The sequence below is a fragment of the Carettochelys insculpta genome, chromosome 5 (assembly GCF_033958435.1).
Source record: "Carettochelys insculpta isolate YL-2023 chromosome 5, ASM3395843v1, whole genome shotgun sequence".
NCBI lineage: Eukaryota > Metazoa > Chordata > Testudines > Carettochelyidae > Carettochelys > Carettochelys insculpta.
The window spans coordinates 106,895,611-106,916,403 of record NC_134141.1 but is presented as its reverse complement, the minus strand read 5'-3'; the positions used below and the strand labels follow the sequence as shown (position 1 = coordinate 106,916,403).

The following is a 20,793-nucleotide window of genomic DNA, read 5'->3' as shown; positions in this document are numbered from 1 at the left end:
AGGAGTTGCAAGTACTATAGAGAAAAGGATAAAAAATGGAAATGATCTAGACAAACTGGAGAAGTGGTCGGAGGTAAACAGGATGAAATTCAATATAGACAAATGCAAAATACTCCACTTAGGAAGAAGCAATCAGTTGCCCACATAAAAAATGGGAAATAACTACCTATGAAGAAGTACTGCAGAAAGGGATCTAGGGTCACAGGCTAAATATGAGTCAACAATGTTGCACTGTTTCAAAAAAGGCAAACACAATTCTGGGATAAACTAACAGCACTGTTGTAAGCAAGACTTGAGAAGAATTTCTTCTGCTCTATTCTGTGTTGACTAGGCCTCAGCTGAATTATTGTGTCCAGTGTAAGGTGCCACATTTCAGGAAAGATATGGACAAACTGGGGAAAGTCCAGAGAAGAGCAACAAAAATAATTCATGGTCTACAAAACATGGCCTATGAGGAAGATTGAAAGAACCAGGTTTGTTTAGAGTGGAAAAAGGAAGACTGAGAGGAGACATAACAACTTTCAATTATCTAAAAGTTGCTACAAGGATGAAGGAGAAAAAAATATTCTCTTTAACCTCTGATGATAGACAAGAAACAATGGACTTAAAATGCAGCAAGGGAGCTTTCGGCTGGACATTAGGAAAAACTTCCTGTGTGTCAGGTGGTTAAACGCTGGAATAAATTGCCTAGGGAGGTAGTGGAATCTTCGTCATCATAGATTTTAAAGAGAAGGTTAGACAAACACCTGTCAGGGATGGTCTAGAGCAGTGGTAAGAGAAGTTTTTACAACGAGCCCACTTCTTATCTCTGCAATTAGCAGGGCTCCCCAGCCTGTCTAATGTTATCCAAACTGACGGAAATGTTGGTTATGTTCATATAAAAGGACCCCTTTCAGCATGAATCAAAAATAAGTCTGTAGAATATAAAAACTTTATTAATAGGTATATAAACGTGAATACACATACATAAAAACAGGAACATACTGCAACATTTTTAAGCAGATGGATGAGCCTGAGATCCAGCAACCGATTGTGCTGCACCCCCCACACACACACACTATGCACACCCCTGACCTAGATGGTGCTTCAGTCCTCTGCTCTATGGCAGGACTGACTTGATGACCTCTTGATGATTCTGTGTTCGCTATAGTCCTTGTGGATTATGATCTTAGCGAAATTCAAAAATGACCCTTTTTTAATTCTTTATTTGTATTGACCACCTACTCTTTTTTCAGTCCATTCTCAGTCTCTTCTCCAAATGACTGTCTCAGCTACTGTTATAGCCAGGTATCACCATACAAGATTGTAACCAGAAAAATCATGGAGGAGATCCACAAGGAATCCCTTTTGAAGCACTTAGGCTGTGGCCGCACTTGGCCAAAAGTTCGAAAGAGCCATGCTAATGGCCAAATTGAAGAATGCTAATGAGGCGATTCACTGACTGACATTTCTAGGAGCCACAGCCTTAGAGGAGAAAAACAGGATCAGAAATATTCAGCAAGGATTGACCAAGGACACATCGTGCCTGACAAACTTGACTGTCTTCTATGACAAGGGAACTGGCTCAGTGGATATAGGGAAGGTGGTGGATGTAACATACCTTGACTTCAGCAAGGCTTTCATATGGTCTTCCACAGTATCCTTGCCAGCAACTTAAAGAAATATGAACTGGATAAATGGACCATAAGGTGGATAGAAAGCTGGTTAGATCATCAGACTCAACAGGTAGTGATCAATGGCTCAATGTCTGGTTGGCACCAAGTATTAAGCAGAGTACTCCAAGGGTTGATTCTGGGACTGGTTTTGTTCAATGCCTTTATTAATGACCTGGATGAGAGGATGGCTTGCACCCTCAGCAAATCTGAGGATGACACTAAACTAGGTGGAGCAGTTGATACACTGGAGGTTAGGAACAGGGTCCACAAAGACCTGGACAAATTGGAGGATTGGGCCAAAAGAAATCTGATGAGGTTTCTGCAAGGACAAGCACAGAATGCTGCACTTAGGACAGAAAATAATTCCAGGCACTGCTACAGGCTGGGAAATCACTGGATAAGCAACAGTCCTGTTGAAAAAGATCTGGGGATTACAGTGGATGAGAAGCTGGATATGAGCTGACACTGTGCCCTTGCAGCCAAGAAGGCAAAGGCATACTGGGGTGCACTAGTAGGTGCACTGCCAGCAGATCCAGTGAAGTTGTTATTACGCACTGGTAAGGCTGCATCTCATCCAGTTCTGGGCTCCCCCCATGACAGACAGGATGTGGATACACTGGAGAGAGTCCAGCAGAGGGCAACAAAAATGATTAGGGGACTGGCGCACATGATTTATGAGGAGAAGTTGAGCGATTTGGGCTTATTTAGTCTACAGAAGAAAAGAGTAAGCGGGGCGGGGTGGGGGGGGGGGGCGGTGTTGAGAGCAGCCTTCAACTACCTGAAATGGTTCCAAAGACGATAGAGAGAGGCTGTTCTCAATGGTGACAGATGACAGAACAAGGAGCAATGGTCTCAAGTTGCAGTAGGGAAGGTCTCGGTTGAATATTAGGAAAAACTATTTCACTAGGAAGGTGGTGAAGCTCTAGAATGGGTTGCCTAAGGAGGTGGTAGAATCTCCTTCCCTAGAAGTCTTTAAATCCCTTCTTGATAAAGCCCTGGCTGGGATGATTTAGTTGGGATTACCCCCTTTTCAGTAGTGGGTTGGACTGGATGACCTGCTGAGGTCTCTTCAAACCATATGATTCTACGCACAAAAGCTTTGTTCTACCATGAGGTGTATCTCTGAAAAGTACATGACAACAGCTGACAGACACAAGATGTTACTAAACCATGGTCTAAGCAGCCTAATTCCCAATCCCACATGTTGAATCCTAGCTTTCCCAGAGAAAGCTGGGCTTTGGGTAATATTGGCTCAAAATTTAAACAAGATTCTATGCGTCAGTTTGACCTAAACATTTGAAAAGCTGTTGTAACTGGAAACAGAGAAATTACCTTTACTTAACAGAGTTTCCAAAGTAATTTACATAGGTTCACATTCTTTTAAAGGTTGCTCTGGGGGGTGAAGTCTGGGAGCAGCACCTAAAGAAGTTTCTGAGGAGCACTGCAACTGTTGCAGCCTCAACAATTAATGCGTCTCCTTACAAACTAAAATTAAAAAAAAAAACAAAAACGTAAGAACAAAGGATCACAGAAGTGTGATTGTGCGCCCTTCTGGGAGCAAAAGCTACTTGCAATTCATATTGTCTTAGAGCGCTGTACCTCTTCAGAATTCCAATAACACAAAGTTACCTAGAGCTGTAAAAGAAACTGTGGAAATTCTGTGTTCAGTTTAGTTACTTTATGCATTTGACAACTGGTGTGCAGTCAGTTTCATCGATTCCTTTTCAGAGTTAGTTTGTCCCTTATTAAAACAGAAGAGCAGAAGAGCCTTCTAATGTTTTCCCTCCTAGGCACTATTTATAGAAATAGTCAAGAAATGCTTTTTAAACAACCCTGCATCACAATTTAAAACAAAAAACAGCCAAACAGAACAAACCCAACTGGTCAGTTGCCAGGAAATCAGATGGATAGTGCTTCCTTAACTCTGAGGTTGTAGAGCTGAGTCCTTTCTGAAATATGTACCGTGGCACTTAAGGATATCTTTTAGCATGTGGATATGTGGAGCACCCAAATCTGAAGCAATTAACAAATAAAAGCACATCACTTGTATGTGACAACATTATGTTGCTGTGTACAACTGCTTCTGTGAGCCAGCTGCAGTGGGGTGGACAGCCTTGTCAGGCCCCTGGGCCAGACAAGGAGTGGGTGGGAACTAGTTTATGCCCCACGAGGGACAGGCCTTCAGGCAGAAGCGGGGCAGGGCTGGGGTGGCTAGCCTTCAGTGCTGCCTAAAGCGCACCATTTGGTGTTCCGGCAGCAATTTAAAGGGCATGGGGTTCCCACAGTACTGGGCCCTGGTGCAATTGCCCCGCCTCCCGCCCCTGTGGTGTGCTTTACCGGGCGATATTACAGTGCTAAATAAAGCTGTGTGTCTCTGCAGGATTATGTGTCACCAAAAACTGGAGCATATGTCAATGGTTTCCAGCCACTGGTACAGGTAGAAACCTACAAAACTCCCACTGACTTCACAGGAGCTAAGATTTCACCCTAGGACTTACAGCTTCTCTGACTGGTGGCAACCCATCATTGCCTTAACAATGGCTCTCTGCGCTGGAATTCACTGTGTCACCACTAATTAGCTTTCCATCCATCCTGTGTGCTCCAGCCCACAACAGGCTCTGGGCTATTCCAGGCCCAAGACTTTGCAGTCACAAGACTGAGATTTGGAGCAACCTACTGTGAATTAGCACACACACAATAGAATAGAACTGGCTGGTATAACAAAGGTCTTTGCTGGAAGCAATCTTCCCTCAATGTAAAGGAATTTCTATGTTACAGCTCCCATTTATGCACACACTTTCTTCACACAGCTCAGTCTAGAAACAGTTAAATCCAGAATTTCTGGTTTTCTTCTTCCCAATATCATAATTCAAGTGGCGGGTAATCTCAGGGTCAGGGAGAGATAGTGGTGTATTTTAAGACTAATAGTGGTATATTTTAAGAATGACAAATCTAAAAATGTTATCATGTTTACAGAAAGTTTTGCAACACACTGGGGCGCGGGGGAATAACATTACCATATGACGAGCTGTTGAAGAGTTCAATGTTGAAGAAAGCGTAGTCCCCATTGGTCAGTCCTTGTCGATGAGCAGCTAGCATGATGTTCCTTATTGTGTCACTGCTGGCACACATTATGACAACTGGTGGAGGAAAATGGAAAACAGAGATAAGAGGCTGTTCTGGAGACCCATGAGAAGAGATTATGGAACTTGGCCATTGCCAGATACATTGACCTGAACTGTCCTCCCAACATTTTGAAAATCATGGGAACAGGGCTAACAATTAAATCTGGGATTTCCAAAGTCTAAAGGAGCCAGGGCTCCAACAACCTTCAAGTTTCCATACAAGTACCTAAGGTCATTCCTTTGCCTGTTGAAATCAAGGCTTAAAAATCTACTGACTTCAGTGAACAAAGAATTACACCCAATTATTATCTTACTCTTAATTCATGTCATGTGGGGAGGTTTTTGTTGGTTAGTTTGCTTAATTGTGCTTTTAATTTTTATTACAACAATAATATCTAGCTCTTTCATAGCACTTTCTATCAATGGCTCTTAAAGTGTTATATAAAGGATTATCACTATCTCCGTTTTACACTTGGGAAATTGAGGGACAACTGGATAAGTAACTTGCCCAAGGCTACCCACCAGGTGAGTAGTGGAGCCAGGAGAAGAAGCTAGAGCTCCTGATTCCCAGTCCAGTGCTCTAGTCACTGCCTTCTTGCAAGTGAACATGAAATTATCCCAGGGATTAAGACATAAAATGATAAAATGATTTAAAATTTCATTTTGACTACCTTGAAAACTGTTACAAAGTTAAAAGACTCAGGGTCTCATTTATCAATGATCCAAAACCCAGGTAAGGTTTCGATCCTAAAATGTGACCTGCTATTATTCGGTGGAACTCCATCCAAGCACATAGATTCATGCTAGTGGCAAGAAGATCAGAGTTATGCTATCATCCCAGAGATAATAACTAAACAACATTTACATGCTTTAAAATTCTGAATACAGTGATACACCTGGGCTCTTGCATTCTAGTTTGTACTGGATGCTGGTGTGGAGGGAGTCACAGTGAAAATCTACAAGTGCGACCATATGTCAAAATTGGTATAAGTGATTTCTAGAAGAACAACTCACTGTAAGCTTCAATGAGCCTGAGAGAAGTCTGACTAAAAACTCTGACAGCATGTTAATAGTTAATAGGGGTGAAATTCATCCCTTCCCACTCAGTACTTGGGTAAAGACACTTTGTCCAGGGAGCAAAATTACAACTGGACCAACTGGAAACCACAGGGATAGACTCTATTCCCCAACCTGCCACTAATAGCTGCTGTTCCAGCCTATAGGAACGTAATTGCTGTTCTACCATGCTACCCTCTTTCTAGCCACTTCATCTGTGTAAGTATGGATCTCCTCTCTGTTTCTCCTTCTGTACTAGCTCTGTACAAAACATGAGAAGTCATTCTTCCGTTCTACTCTGGGCTTGTTAGGCCTCAGCTGGAGTATTGTGTCCACTTCTGGACACCACATTTCAAGAAAGATGTGGAGAAATTGGAGATGGTCCAGAAAAAAGCAACAAGAATGGTTAACGGTCTAGAAAATGTGACCTATGAAGGAAGGCTGAAATAATTGAGCTTGCTTAGTTTGGAAAAGAGAAGATTGAGGGGGAACATGATAGAGGTTTTCCGCTAATTAAAAGGGTGTCATAAGGAGGGAGAAAACTTGTTCTTCTTGGCCTCTGAGGATAGAACAAGAAGGAATGGGATTAAACTGCAGCTAGAGAGGTTTAGGCTGGACATTAGAAAAAAGTTCCTAACTGTCAGGGTGGTCAAACACTGGAATAAATTGCCTAGGGAAGTTGTGGAATCTCAATCTCTGGAGATATTTAAGAACAGGTTAAATAAATATCTATCAGGGATGGTCTAGACAGTATTTGGTCCTGCCTTGAAGGCAGGGGGCTGGACTCGATGACCTCTCGAGGTCCTTTCCAGTCCTAGTATTCTATGATGCTATGATTAATGATGCTGGCATGTAGTCAGTTCACCAGCATACACGACATGAAGGCTACTCCACCTCTTTTCCTCTCCCTTTTCATCAAAAGATATATATGTCTCATTGCAAACATCTCATTGGCAACCCTGAGAAATCATGACTAGATGCAATCGCCACTCTGGCCAGAAAGAAAATTAGTTCAAATTACTGGGCTTCCTGTTACCTACTTCCTGCACACCTGGAGAGAAGTGGAGGTGAAAGCGGACAGAGGGGACACACTTGGAGCATTGTGGGATACTTCTGGAGGCCAATATAATCAATTTAAAGTAACGCTGTTTCTACACTAGCATTAATTCAACCTTTTAAAATCATATTTGGCTTTCCACTACCTGGGAGGGGCGGAGAGAGAAAGTTGATCTGAGCACCCCTTAAAATCAACTTAATGGTATTTGCAATGAAGACAGTCACATTGTAAAATTGAGTTAAGTGTCTTAAAACTGACTTTATGCCGTAGTGTAGACAAAGCCACAGACTGCTAGATAATGCCACAGCACACATGAAATTTTCTGAACAAAGAAACATTTGCAGGTTTGGGTCCAGACAGAGCATTCTGTTCCTGTTTCCAGGATGACACATGCAGCAAGCAAAACCAGTCAGGAATGGCATAAGTATGTATGTTTAATTGCCTGGCCCAGTAGATTTGAACAGAAAACTCAAAAGAAAAGTTGTCACCGTGCCAACTAAAAAGGAACATAACCTATATTCCCAAGAAATAGTGCCAGGCATGGCAAAGCTACACTGATGGAAGCAGTTATTTTCACCCAAATCGAAATCATATTCTATTTTTCTTGTCAAAAGTGCTTGTGCTCACATAAGATTGCAAGCAAGCCAAAACTTTACTATGTAATCCTGCCTCTTCCCACTCTTTTCTGGGTTTCTTCCATTATATGAATAATGGTCCAAATTCATCTCTGGGGTAATCTCACACACTTCAGAGAAGTTCCACGAGGGACAGGTCTGTTCTAATAACTATACGCGATCACGATCACCATAATAATTTCCAGAGCAAACTACAATTCATGAGTATTGTGATTCACTTACACGAAGAGGGAAAAGAAAAAGAGTTTGCGTTTGGTATAAACTTTGGCATAGGACTTACTGAATCATTATCAACAAATACAACCTATGGGATCAAATTTTTTCTGGATTTACACCAGGAATGAATTTGGCACACTGGTCCTAATTGGGAAGGGGAGCGTGTTTTCTTTTCTTTTAAATGCTCTTTAATTGCTCTCCCAATCATGCCCTGACTTTTGCCTTCATAATTCACATTTATTTACCATAAAATCCCCATCCTGTAAGTGAAACTGAAGTTATTCCCCCTGTACTAGTTAATGCTCTTGACTAACAGGAATGAAGAGCGGAAAATTTTCCGCTTTAAAATGTGTTGATAGGTCATGGTTTGAGAGCTGATAAAGGAATGTAAGAGGACTAATGTCAGCTATTTGGATGTGGTTGTAGCACAGCAGGAATATATCAAAGATTACATTTTAAAGTGTGCACAGGAAATACACCCATAAAATCCAAAGATAAACTGTGTATGTTTGTCACTTTTTTGCAAGCTTTTAAAAATTTAAATTAAGTAAAAATGTGACTGTTTATTTGGGCTGCATCTGTAAACTGCAACAATATATGCCTAAATTGTTTGAGTTTCTTACTTTAAAATACAAGTATCAAAGTAATTCCAGTAAAGGGTGAACCTCTCTAATCTGGAACTCTCTTGTCCCGCAAACTCTGTAATTCGGCACTATTTCAGTTAGCTGGACCACCACTTATCACAGGTGTGGCCAAGTGCCCATGGTCCCACAGCTTGTTTACAGCCACCAGGCCTGGTTCTCAATGTTCTGTGCTGTTATTTACCTGTAATTTATCCCTAAATGTCTTCTAAGAGCCCAGTAAGCAGTGGAAATGTTGGTAATGTGCTAGTACAGTGTTTCTCAACCAGTGGTACATGTGCCTTTGGGGGTACTCTGAGGTCTTCCTGGCGTATATCAACTCATCTAGGTATTTGCCTAGTTTTACAACTGGCTACATAAAAACCCTAGTAAAGTCACTGCAAACTAAAAGTTCATTCAGGCAATGACTTATTTCTACTGTTTCATTTGTTTTATGGTAAAATATAAGTCCAATAGTTCCATTTCAATTCATTTATTTGATAAGATGGCAGAAAGTCAGAAAGTTTTCAGTAGTTTTCTGTGATATTTTGGCATGTTTTTGTAAACAGTTTTTTAAGTGACCTGTAACTTGGTGGTATGCAAAACAAATCTGACTCCTAAAAGGGGTATAGTAATCTGGAAAGGTTGAATGGCACTTATTTCAAGACCTCAGATTACCTTCAGACCATGTTTCTTAACCGATGGTATGCATACCCTTACGCATATGTCAGAGAAGTCTGGGGGTATTCATAATTTTTTTTTTAAAAATAATACTTTATGAAAAATGCTGAGAAATGCTGTGCTAGAAAATATTGACCTCGTCGTCTAACAAATTCTCTCATCCAGCACCGGTCAGGTCCTGAGGGTGCTCGAGAGAGGTTCAACCTGTACTAGAATTTTGATCCTGCAAGTGCTTATACAATGCTTAATTCTAGAGACATCCGTAATCTTACTGCAATTAATTGGACTACTCTCATTCTTCGTGGATCTGGGCCTTAGCCAGCACTATCAACAAAACCTGACTGCAGTCTTCACAACTGAATTTTGATAAACTAATTATTGCTAAATCGAAAGCATTAGCCAGTTGAAAAGATCTGGACAAGCATGAAAAATAAAAAAGCCGATATTTGTAATAAGCACTCACTTGTCGTGGTAAGTTTTTGTGAGGTTAAGATTTGGAAGAACCATTTTCAAAGGCTCAAATGTGTATTTGTCAAGCTGTCTTCCTTTCTTGACCATGGTAAAGCTTTTAAAATATACTGTATTTCTGAGTTAGGGCTTCTTCCTACCCAGGTCACGTGGGATAAGGCTACCACATCCAGGCCCTGAGTTTCAGCTGCTACCACTGTTGAAGTAGCTGGAGCTCTGGGCCCATGTGAAACGCCACAGCAACACTGTGTGCTCTGTGTGCTGCTGCTCTGAGGGAGCATGGGGGCACATGGGGCTGACTGCCCAGCACTCTGTCCCTTCCAGGGTAAGGAGTCAGGTTCCCCTCCCACCTTGCCCTGAAACCTGCAATGGCTTTCAGCCCCACTGACCACATGGATGGGATCACAAATGGCACTGAATACAAACACAGCACAGCAGCTGGCACAGCTTTCTAGGTGTGCCAGGTGCAGAGAGCTAGATACACAAGGCTGCCGTGCAGCAGAGGCAGTGTACAAGTCGATACACTGCATCAATGCAAATATACCATAGAGTGACTGCACTGGTGTTATATGGAGCCTGATTTGTTATCTCCGCTTTGCAAAAAAAAGTCCCTCTCTCACTCAATAGGGTTCTATTTAACTGGAGGTTTAAAAAAATAATCTGAAGTGAGTATTTTTAAATTTAAATCTCTAGTCAGTATTACGGAGGGACTTTCTTTAACTTTAACTTGCTCAACTAGCAAAGAGTGCATAGTGGATGCTTGGAATATTTTGACATGTTTCTGCTTTTCTTGTTTTTTCTTTTCAATGAGCAATTTACAAAAATCCAAGGTTAGCATTGCTTGTAGCAAAAATGTATCACTGAATGTGGCTGTGTACCAAAGGCATAAAGTAATCCAATGTATTCTAAATATATGGGTTGTTCTGTCATGTTTCAAGCTTTTTACTATTATATGATATATAACAAATTTACCTGGTCTAAGGATTATGTTTTACAAGCCACTTCTCTCCCTGTTTGGTAACGGTGATGATACTACTGCACGCAGGCAAGCATTAGCAATTCACATATTCTGCTGCTAACTGCTTCCCGAAAAAGTTTTTTTCAATACAATACCTAATGGGGCTTCTAAATGAAAGGAGTGAGGAAATCTCCATAGTAAGACTCAGCAGGATAAAAGGAAAACTTCTTTGCCCAGTATTTGAACATATGCAGAGTCACTTTGAAAATTTGCAGGATAAGCAACAGATCTGCTGTCCAATCCAAAATCTGCTGTTTGGCAGATATGTCTGTCTTCTCTTCCTAGCAATGCAGATTGTTGAAAGAAAGCTGATTTCTACTATAAAATAAAGAGCATCATACCATACTTTTCTACTATAAAATAAAAAGCAACCCTTAGCCTTGTTGAAGTAAATGGCAAAATTGATTTTAATAGCCAGGATTTTGCTCGAAAGAGATGGTCCTGCTCTCATCTAAGAAGGAGGTGCCAGTGGTTTCACTGGGACCAGCGTCATGCTGAAATTTTTCAACATGTGACAGCACAGCAAAATATAACCCCTTTCAAGAGTCTTCTTTCCCCCAAAATCACCAGGGTCTCCACTACCCTTAACTGTGTTCATGAGGATGATCAGCCAAAACACCACACACTTCAAATGCTAAATTCAGTTTGGTGTAAGGAGAGGCACAATGCAATACATTTAGATGTAACCTTAAAGAAAATATATATATCCATATGAATTATTTAAGGATGAGTTCCCGACAAGTTCTAAGCAGATTACAGTACTCAGTAACTACATGTAATTTTCATATGCCAATACACCACAAAAGAATTTGGTTTCTTTTTGTCCCGTGTTTAGATTCTTTGGTATACTACCTATTACTATGCCTTGCGTGAGAGAAAGAGAGAACCATAATAAGAATCAGTCAGTCTTCCAGTGCTCCAGACCCACAGGGAAATCTGCCCTTTGAGATGCCTCTGCATAACAGATGCCATACATATGCAATGAATAACACAGCAGTGCCAGTGTCAAGCTTCTGCACTGTGTAGCCCACCCCCAACCACTTGCATAACTGGCTCCTTTGATAGCTACCACAGTGGTGAACTAAAGCAACCTAAACGCCATCAGTGTGTGACCTAAACGGAGGAAACCTTCCCGATCTGAATAAAAAACAGGAAACGACACAAAAGATCTGCCCTGCCGACAGTGCGAGCGGTCACTTGACAGCACAGAGCATGAAACATTGGCAGCACCGTACACGCAGGGCAGCTTAGAGAATCTTAGTCTCACTCATCGCTCTGCGCAAAGTCACGCATTTTAGACGCGGCACGTGTCAGGGAAGCCCGTAGGAAAAACAGATCGGGTCTGCTGTTTGCCATTGGGTGCCTGAGAAGTCTGGTCGCCCTCCAGCCGGAAGAGGCAAAGGCACGCGGGGAGCTAGCTGAAGCAAAGGGTTTCGCTCCAACAGGCGATAACAAAGCCAAGCAATGCCTGACGGGTTAGGGTTGCCATCGCCCCTGAGCCTCCGCCTAATCACTGTCCTGTGGCTTCCCCACTGCTTGCGCGTACCGCTCTGGAGTTCGCTTTACTCCGCTTCCGAGCCGGAAGCAGCATTGCCGCTCTTCTCCAGACACGCACATTCCCCCCGCCTGGCTGCTGCCCGGCGCTTTGTGCTTCGCTCGCCCCCCAGCTCATCCGCTCACCGCCGCTGAATGCAGCTCTTGGCTCCACGGCCGAACACGGCAGACTAGCTGCCGGCTGGCGACACCTCCGCGCGCCCTTCCGCCCTCCCCATCTCCCGGGTTCAGGTGCACAGGGCGGGGGGAAGCGCCGCGAGCTGCGCCCCCGATTCTCAGTGAAGGGAGGGGCGCTCACGCCGGAGCCCGGTATAGACGCGGGCCGGCCTCGCTCAATGGGACGGTGAAGGCTCAGCAAACGGCGGGCTGGACCGAATTCCCAGCGCTGTCAGTGGCGGCTCAGGGCGCCGGAACTCCACTTGGTTTAAACAATTGGCTTGGTTGGAACAGAAGAATGGGTCGCGTCAGTCCCAGGCGATTTACGTGTAATTGTATCGCCAGGCACGGGGGTACCGTAAAGCAGCAATAAGGAGCTCACAGGCACATTTCGGCACACCGGGGGCGTGTGACTGGGTTACCCGGGGCCCCACCTGTGCTGAATCCGCCCCGAGCCGCGTGTTTGCCCGGGGGACTCCCCTTCGGGTTCCCTATGGTCAACAGGGGACTGTGGCAGCCAATCCCCCTGCAGCGACTCGCCACAGAGAGGGGAGCTGCAGACCCCCCGCCCGGGCAGTCCGGGCACAGCCAGGGCTTTCTCGGACCGTGAAACAACGCTGCGGCGCTCCTTGGCTGGGGGAGGCTTGGGGTCCCCTGTCCGCGGTGGGGGGGACGGGCTGCCCGGGGCAATCTGCCGCGCACACCCCGGGAGTCCTTATCGCCCGGCCCCGCGCGTAGCCGGTCCCGCCAGGCGAGGCGCTGGGCGGCGGGCGCCCCCTGCGGAGCTGGGGCCGGGCGGGGAAGCGCAGATCCGCCCGGCCATAGGAGGGGACTGGGGGGCTCCAGCAGGCGCGCTTGTGACGGGGATCGCGAGGATCCGGCCCAGACCCCGTTAGCGGGGAGGGTTTGGGCAAATAACCCCCCCGGGAGCTGTTAGCGCGGGGGGGGGGGTGTCAGATCCGCGGCTGGGTCCTGCTCCAGTGGGCCGGGGAGGGAAAGGGAAATCCTCCCCTCTCCCGCAGGTGCCCGGGCTCCCTCGGTCCCCGCCCGGCGTCTCACTCACCTCGCTCCCCGGCCTGCAGGGAGCGCACGATCTCGTCCAGGTCCAGGTAGCGGCCGCCCTCGTCGAAGCTGTGCACGGCCATGTGGAACGCCTCCTCCTGGAAGACCACATGAACCCCCTCCATGGTGAAGTAGCAGTTGCGCTCCTGGTTGTTGTCGCTGTAGAGCAGCGTGGCCCGGCTCCACTTGTGGTGCCGGAACAGGGCCAGGAACATCTCGCCCATCTTGGAGTAGGCGGGCGAGACCCGGGTCAGGTGCGAGTACTCGCCCGCCTTGGCGCTGAAGCCGGTGGCCAGCGCCCCCGCCGAGATCATGGGCAGGTTCCAGTGGGAGGCCAGCCGGGCCACCGGGGCAGCCGCGTACTCGCAGACCGGCCCCAGCAGCAGGTCCGGCTTCTGCTGCTTCAGGGCCACCAGGTCCACCAGGCTGAAGAGCGCCCGGTTGCCGCACTCGGAGTCCTCGTAGATGACCTTGAAGTTGTAGCCCGGCAGGCAGGTCCCGTTCTCCCGCAAGCTCCGCACGGCGTACTCGATTCCTGGCTTGACCCTGGCCAGGGAGAACAGGTAGGAGTTGTCCTTGGGCAGCAGCACCAGGACCGTGATCAGCTTCTCCTCGGCGGGGCTGCTGCTGCCGCTTGCCAGGAGCATCCAAGCCATCAGGGGGCAGGGGCCGCTAAGTAAGAAGAAGGATGGCATTGTTTGAATAGCAGTGAGCTCCCTCCCCCCGCTCGCTGCTGCCTCCGAGTCCCCCTGGCTGCCCTGCGCGGAACCAGAAAGTGCTACCAACCTCTCGCCCCGCACCCTTTCATACAGAGGTCTCGCGCCTGGGGGTCTGGGTTTCCTCTCGCTTGTTGGGTGGCTTAATGGGAAGGGTGTTTTTCAGGTTCACTGTCCCAGCCACTTGTTATTGGTGGGGCATCCCCCTCCCCACGCGCTGCCTCCTGGCTGAGCTTATGGATCCTCGCTGGGCTATAGCCCTCGGTTTAAATAGTGTGGGAGCCAGCGCGCCTGTTGCCACACATGGCGCTGCAAGGCCGGGTTTGAGCTTGGGGAGGAGTCGTTCATTAACATTCCTGCAGGGCCGGTCCGCCCCTCCGCCCCCCGCCCCCAAACAAAATCCCGGCTCCCCCACCCCTCCCCCCCGCAGCCCCTCTTCCTGTAACCGGCTGCGCCTCTCGGGCAGGGGCGCTCTCGTTAGCAATGGCTGCTCAGGGCGCCGCAAACCTGGAGCACGGGGGGAGGTGGGTAGGGAATAAAACCACGCCGCTCGGCGGCAGCTGGCCGGAGAGATCGCTTCCACCCTCGCCATCCGGACTCTGAAACCCCCCCTACGGGCGATTGTCCCCCGCCCCACACCCCGTGCACGTGTCCCACCAGGGCGTGCAAAAGCCCCGTTCCGAGGCTGCAGCTGGGGCTGCAGCGAGTAACGCGCGCGCGGGAACGCTGCATGCGGAGCGACCGGGGCGGTGCAAGCGGCAGCGTGTCCCGCCGCGAAAGCAAAGCGCTCGCTGGGGCGGGAGCCGCCCTCTGTGTGACTGACGTCCCCCTCCCCTCCAGCCCTGCGGGACTCAAATGGTCCTTCCATGCAGCTGCGGGAGGGGTGCCCCGTTCCCGCAGCTGCCCCTGCTGGAAGCTGCAGGCGAAAGGGAAGCGGCCCTTGCTCCCCTCGCGGCAAAAGCTCCATGCAGCTATTCTGCAGCCGTGCAAGGTATCAGCACAGGACCTGCAAGGGAGAGGTCATCGGAGCTCCTCTCCCCCGGCCCCAGGCAGGAGCCCAGACAAAGCAGCATTCGCTCTGGCAGGTTCTTACTGCGCTGAGTGTTGCAGAGCGGTACCTCCGGGCCGGACCATCCCGTACTGACAGAAATGGAACAATTCATGGTGTTAAGTGCAAGTCAGCCTGAGAAGGGGTGATGCATCAGAGCGGAAAGGCTGTACCTTGATTGACCAGGATGAGGAGCACCTTAGTCCCATGGAAGTCAGTGGACTGCCAATGTGGGTAAACCTAGCAGAACCGGCCCTGGAATTAAAGTGGCTTGATTGTGCCTTCTTCCTGTGGTTGTGTGGGAGAGCAAGAAACAATTCTAGTTTGCACAGCCTTCATGGGGAGAGACCTACCTGAAACACTAGCTCTCAAGGCTGCCCAGAGGAGGATCCTTCCAAGGGGCTGGTGGCGGGAGAGGAAATAGGATTTTGACTGTGCCCCACATAAACTGTCCAGCAGAGCTGGTCTGCTCCTTTGAAGGTACATAACCTATTAAATGGTCCCACTCCATCCATGCAATTGGGAAGCTCTGGGAAACACTGTGCCTCTCTTATGTTCCCTGGTGTGAGGGCCTAGAACAGAGCAGCTGGGCATGGCCCCTAATGACAGGCTGCACTTAATAGGCACCGTCTAATTCTGCAAAAGACTTTGTAAGCCCCACTAAATAAAGTACCTAACTAAAAGGATAACTCGTTTGTCAATGGAAAACAAAAAAGCAGTCCAGTAGGAAGTTTTCAGAGTGTACAGACTAGCACAGCTATCTCTCTGTCACTATTTATTTGTTTTTCAATTATATACTTTCATTTAAAAGAGCTCAGTTTCAGAGAATTGTGTTTATTTAACACTGTGTTTTGGTGTGAAAAAATTACTTGTTACTTAGCCTTGGGCACCACTGCCTGAGTAATTTACTTAGTTACTGTCCATAGAAAAAAATGCACACTTGTTTTGATATGTATTGCTAACAAACAACCCTAACTTCAGAATTTTTGAAACTGCCACTTGAATATGGATGATTACTTTCTGAATAACCAACTTCTGTCAACACTAAATGCTAAAAAGAGTTAAAATAATATAGTGGAGGGTGTGAACAGAATGCAGAGGGGAACAAATGGCATTCCTCACTTGCAACTGTTAGATTTCTGTGAACTCTGCCTGTTTTATAATGGTCAGTTGTTCATGTCTGCGCACTCAGAGCAATTCTGCATCCTTTGAGTTTTATACTTACTAGGAGAGGCCCAAGGCTGAACTGGTAGGGTGAGTGAAATGCTTCTCACCTTACAGAAGGGGTCTGTTTCACTCAGGGTTGAGGTCACTGTCAGGGCAATGTCTTTAAACAAATTGTTGCTGCCTTCCTGTACCATTTGTAAATTGGAGACTTTGGTTCTGAGTAGAACCCAGCTGTTCATCTTTAGAGAACAAGAAGTCTGAATTAAACCCAAGACAGAACTTACAACTGCTTTTAATGCGATTTAACTAAGCAATGGAATTAAAAATTCCTAATAATACTGTTTTCTTTCATGTGTATAGCAACTAATCAAAAAAAAACACCAGGAATTTTCCTGGAATATTTATCAAATAGACATCAGGAAAAATAACATGTAGAAATTAAACAGAAGCAACTTCTCTGAAAAAAATGTGCATTTAAAATAATGCTATTTGATTACTTTTTTTGGTTTCTGAATAATTTTGCAGTTTACATATACACCCACACTAATGAAGATCATTTTGTATGTTGCATGGCCAGCCACTGCTTTCCACTGACCCTGTCTCTCTGTTTATCATACTGTCACCTGGATTCAACACTTAGATTTTTTTTTACCCAAAGTGTATCTTTCATTTGTGTGTTCTGCATTTTGTCTGAGAGCCATCTTATTTCAAAGAGCACAGGTGGTGTCAATAAGGAAGAGTAAGAAGCAAACAAATCCATCCTTACTCAGTCTGAATATTCTTCATGGAATAAGGTCGTACTCAGCGTACAGGGCAAACTGATAAAAAAAAAAAGACTGGAAAATACCAGGTGTTAACAGAAGTTTGAAGTCCAGATTTCATACATAGACACAGATTTGAATTTAGGGTCTTCCCAATCTACAACCCTTAGGCTCTTGAGCACCACCATTCAAGCTTGTGGGAGTCTGTCTGTAGTAAGCATTTCTGGATCAGGTCCTTAAAGCACCAGGATCTTTTGGAACTAAAAGCTTATGTATAACAATTTATTTTTGATTCAATTTACGTTTATCACTTAATCCACATGTCATGAATACAAATACAGTATGACCACAAACATTTTCCAGGGCTATGAAATCTAACATTGTTTTCCAGTGAGAAAACATACATTCTTTCAGCTACATAAATGGTTTTTAATAGGAGCAACTCATACAGTCCTGAATCTTTTGTCAGGCAACGTGCCCACTGGCTACAATAAAAGTGAAAATCTCAGAATCTAGCCCTTTCGAATTAAGATAATTTTGAAACAGTATTTTCCTCCCAAAATAGCATGCATACAAAGCAAAACTGGATTTGCTGTTCTAACTCAGAGCATTACAGTGAATTTTGCTTTTTATTCTGGAAATCTTAATTCTTAAATTAAACCCCAGCTAACATTAAGAACAGTTTGTGAAGCCTGCTCTAGATTAACAAAATTCTTCTTGGGGGAGGGTTTGCTGAAAACACAGTTCCCCCTAGAGGTTGAAAAGATAAAAGAATGTAATATTGTTTGCAGTGCAAATAAATTCATACTTTTGAGATTTCTAAATTATTTTCCTGTTTTTCTATACAGTTTCATTTTGGTTTGGTTTTATATTGGATGTTATGGATGTGTTATTGATACATCACATATCTTAGTGTGTCTTTTACTTACTTTTGCATATTTATGTTAAGTAAAATGCAACCAAGATGTTAAATGAAGATACTGCAGCTTAAGATCACACAAGGGACAAAACTCTAGAAAATTAAATTAATATAAAATCTTCGTTCATGTTTTTTTTTCCTTTTGGCTTGAAATACATGATGGACATTCACCAATGCTGAGTGGCATATGTGAGTGCCAAAAAGCATATTTTAGAAAAATTAGCTATATCATAATAATTAGTAATAATAATACTTTGTGATTTTATGGCAACTTCTATCTGCAGATCTTAAAGTGTCTGACACAAATTAAACCTCACTACACTACAAGCATGTTTGAAAGGTAAGTAAATATAATTAGTTCTGTTTTACAGGTGGAGAAACAGAGACATAGAAAGGTTAAGTGGCTTGACCATGGTCACACTGATGGCCCTGAACAGAACATGGGAGAGAACTTGGATCTTCTTCTGCGCAGTGGTGGACCTTAACCTCAAGATTACCCTCTTCTCCTGTGTTACTTTCCTCCTCTGCATCCATTTAAGTCATGAGTTCTCAGCAAAGAGGTCTCAAACAGGTGTCTGGGTTTTGGACCTGCACTAGTCCCTTATTTGCTAAATGGGGAGGATGGAAAGGGTTGACCCAACTACATTGGAGAGGGATTCCAAGGATATGTAAAAGGACATTTCAGTATGGAGAAGGTTGAGAGAACCACTGAATGAGTCTGTTTGTTATTTTCAGAGCTTCTATTTTAGCAGTTTCTTGAGTGTCAAGAGCAAATATTTTTTCACAGGCATTCTCCTCTTGCAAAAGTTAAATATGTATAATGCTTTAAATACCTGTATGTATATCAACCCTAGAAATGTCATGCATTCTTTTCTACAGCAACACAAAGTAACTTTAACAATAGGTGTGAAACAATTAATTCTGTCCAGAGAATTGGAAGCATATAATGCTTACTACTCTGAACAGTACAGGTTTCCCTTTGTGGAGAGAAAGGGAAATTATTAGTGTGAAATTATTAGTCGGTATTTTTGCACAAGTGTTGTAAAACAAGAGACATAGCTGGAGCTGATGCCATGGTGTAGGCAATCATCTTCAGATCTTCCAGGACTGTGCCAAATTGAAAGGCATCTGGTTTCAGGTTAGAAAACTGGTACAGGACTAATTTCTAATATGTCCAATGTTGGGAAAATGTATTCATTTCCTGAAATTTAATAAAAATGGCTGTTGGGAGCAACAATAACCAGTCCTGGTTATTTCTCATTAGCCCTTCCTTCACAGAATGGTAGTGGCCTTTTCTCTCCTCTTCTTACTCAATGGAATTATGGCAAGGATAACTCTGGCCCAGTATATTATTAGAGCATCCTGAAAATATGCTATCGATCATTTGTGGTTGAAGTTTTGAGAGTAATGTTATTGTGCAGTAGTATTCCATCAGGACCATATGTCTGAAGTATATTTGTTGGTCTTTTTCCAATGTATACTGTATCCTGCATGAGTATTGAGCTCTATCCACTTTATTTGAATGCCACTGGGAAAACATGGAGGAATAGTTTTTCATTTTTATGACGATATTAAATTGTTAAAATTTCATTTATAGCATTTTCAGTTGCTAATTATTCATCCCCATCTTAGGAATGCTCAGACTTATTAGCAGCATGAAGGAAGATTGTAAATCCTAAAGGACATGAGCCAAAGTATCTTTTTTGAGGCCATCAGATCCCAGCTGTAAGGGTGAAAGGCCATTCAGGACACAGCCTAGGCTAGGGGAAGGAGAGAAATAGCTAGTTAAGCTTCCAGGTGGAGGCAATAGGGAGTGGAGGCAGTTAATCAATGAGGGCCAGCTGATCTCACTGCCTAGAGCTAGCAGGGCTCTTAAAAAGTCATCCCAGTCAGGGGAGGGGGAGAAAGTGAGAGAGAAGGTGGGCATGGCAAGAAGGTGGGGGAGACTGAGATAGGAGGGAAGACAGATAAGGAGAACATGCTGTGTTCACAAAATACAGCATGGGGAAGAAGGAGTAGCTTGAAGGGAGAATGCCTGGGCTTCAGCCTCCCCCAGTGAGACTGAAGGCCTAACTGTGGCAAAGGGGGTAAGGACTGACCAGCTGGCCCAGACTGGAAGAGGTGAGTGCAGTCCTAGTCCATTCAGCAAGAAGGGAGAGGTGTGGGGCCCTGACAAGACACAGGGGTACCCTACCACCCAAAGTAAGAAAACATTGTGTACATGTAATTATTTTTCCATTTGAAGTTGCTTCCTCTTTAATAGTGTCACCTCTTCCAAGTGGAAATAATCAGCTAAAGGAAAATTACAACACATGTAAACAATTTTGCATATTTTGCTAGCCCTTCTGATGGCTAATATAAGGAAAATTAGCACTTACATTCCTGTAGTCCCAGCATGTCTTCAGCTGTATTTGTGCCTTTCCCACATCTTTGTCCTTCATTTCCAAATACATGGATGTTAAAGAAGGTACTAGTTTTCTCTTCAAATCAGGGCCCTGACTTCAGTAGATAATACAGTGATGATCATTCAACAGCTAATGTAGGAGTGCTGGCAGCTCTGTCTGGTATTAATATGGTTCCAGACATTTCATTATAAGACCCAATATTCAGCTGCTTGTAACTTTCCTAAATTTTCATCACCTGGGCTGAAATTTTCCTTGCCTGGGGGCTGTCACAGGTTGAATTATTTTGAAAATTTCCGCCAAAATGATTCATCCAGCCCCAGAGTGAGACTATGGAAAAATGTATTGCCCTGTTAACAAATTCAGGCAGCCTTTTCTTTGGACAGCTTTAATGACCTGACGCTTGGGACTTGATATGTGACTAGTAGTGGCAGTTTTCTCAGGGATATGTCCATTGTCATCCTTGTGAAAATGTGG

General features: G+C 44.8%; 1 protein-coding gene across 3 annotated transcripts in view; it reads right to left on the bottom strand.

Moving 5' to 3' along the window:
- The window catches only part of NPR3 (natriuretic peptide receptor 3), a 69,683-nt gene extending 55,297 nt beyond the window's left edge, over positions 1–14,386 (bottom strand). For 2 of the 3 annotated variants that reach the window (XM_074995696.1, XM_074995697.1), the window contains exons 1-2: positions 13,305–14,386; positions 4,673–4,795 (exon numbers count right to left, since the gene is read on the bottom strand). In XM_074995696.1, the coding sequence (XP_074851797.1) occupies positions 4,673–4,795; positions 13,305–13,998 (817 nt within the window). In that variant the 5' untranslated portion in view covers positions 13,999–14,386. The remainder of the gene's footprint in view (positions 1–4,672; positions 4,796–13,304) is intronic. The other variant, XM_074995698.1, reaches the window with a different exon arrangement.
- Between the last annotated feature and the right edge of the window lie 6,407 nt (positions 14,387–20,793).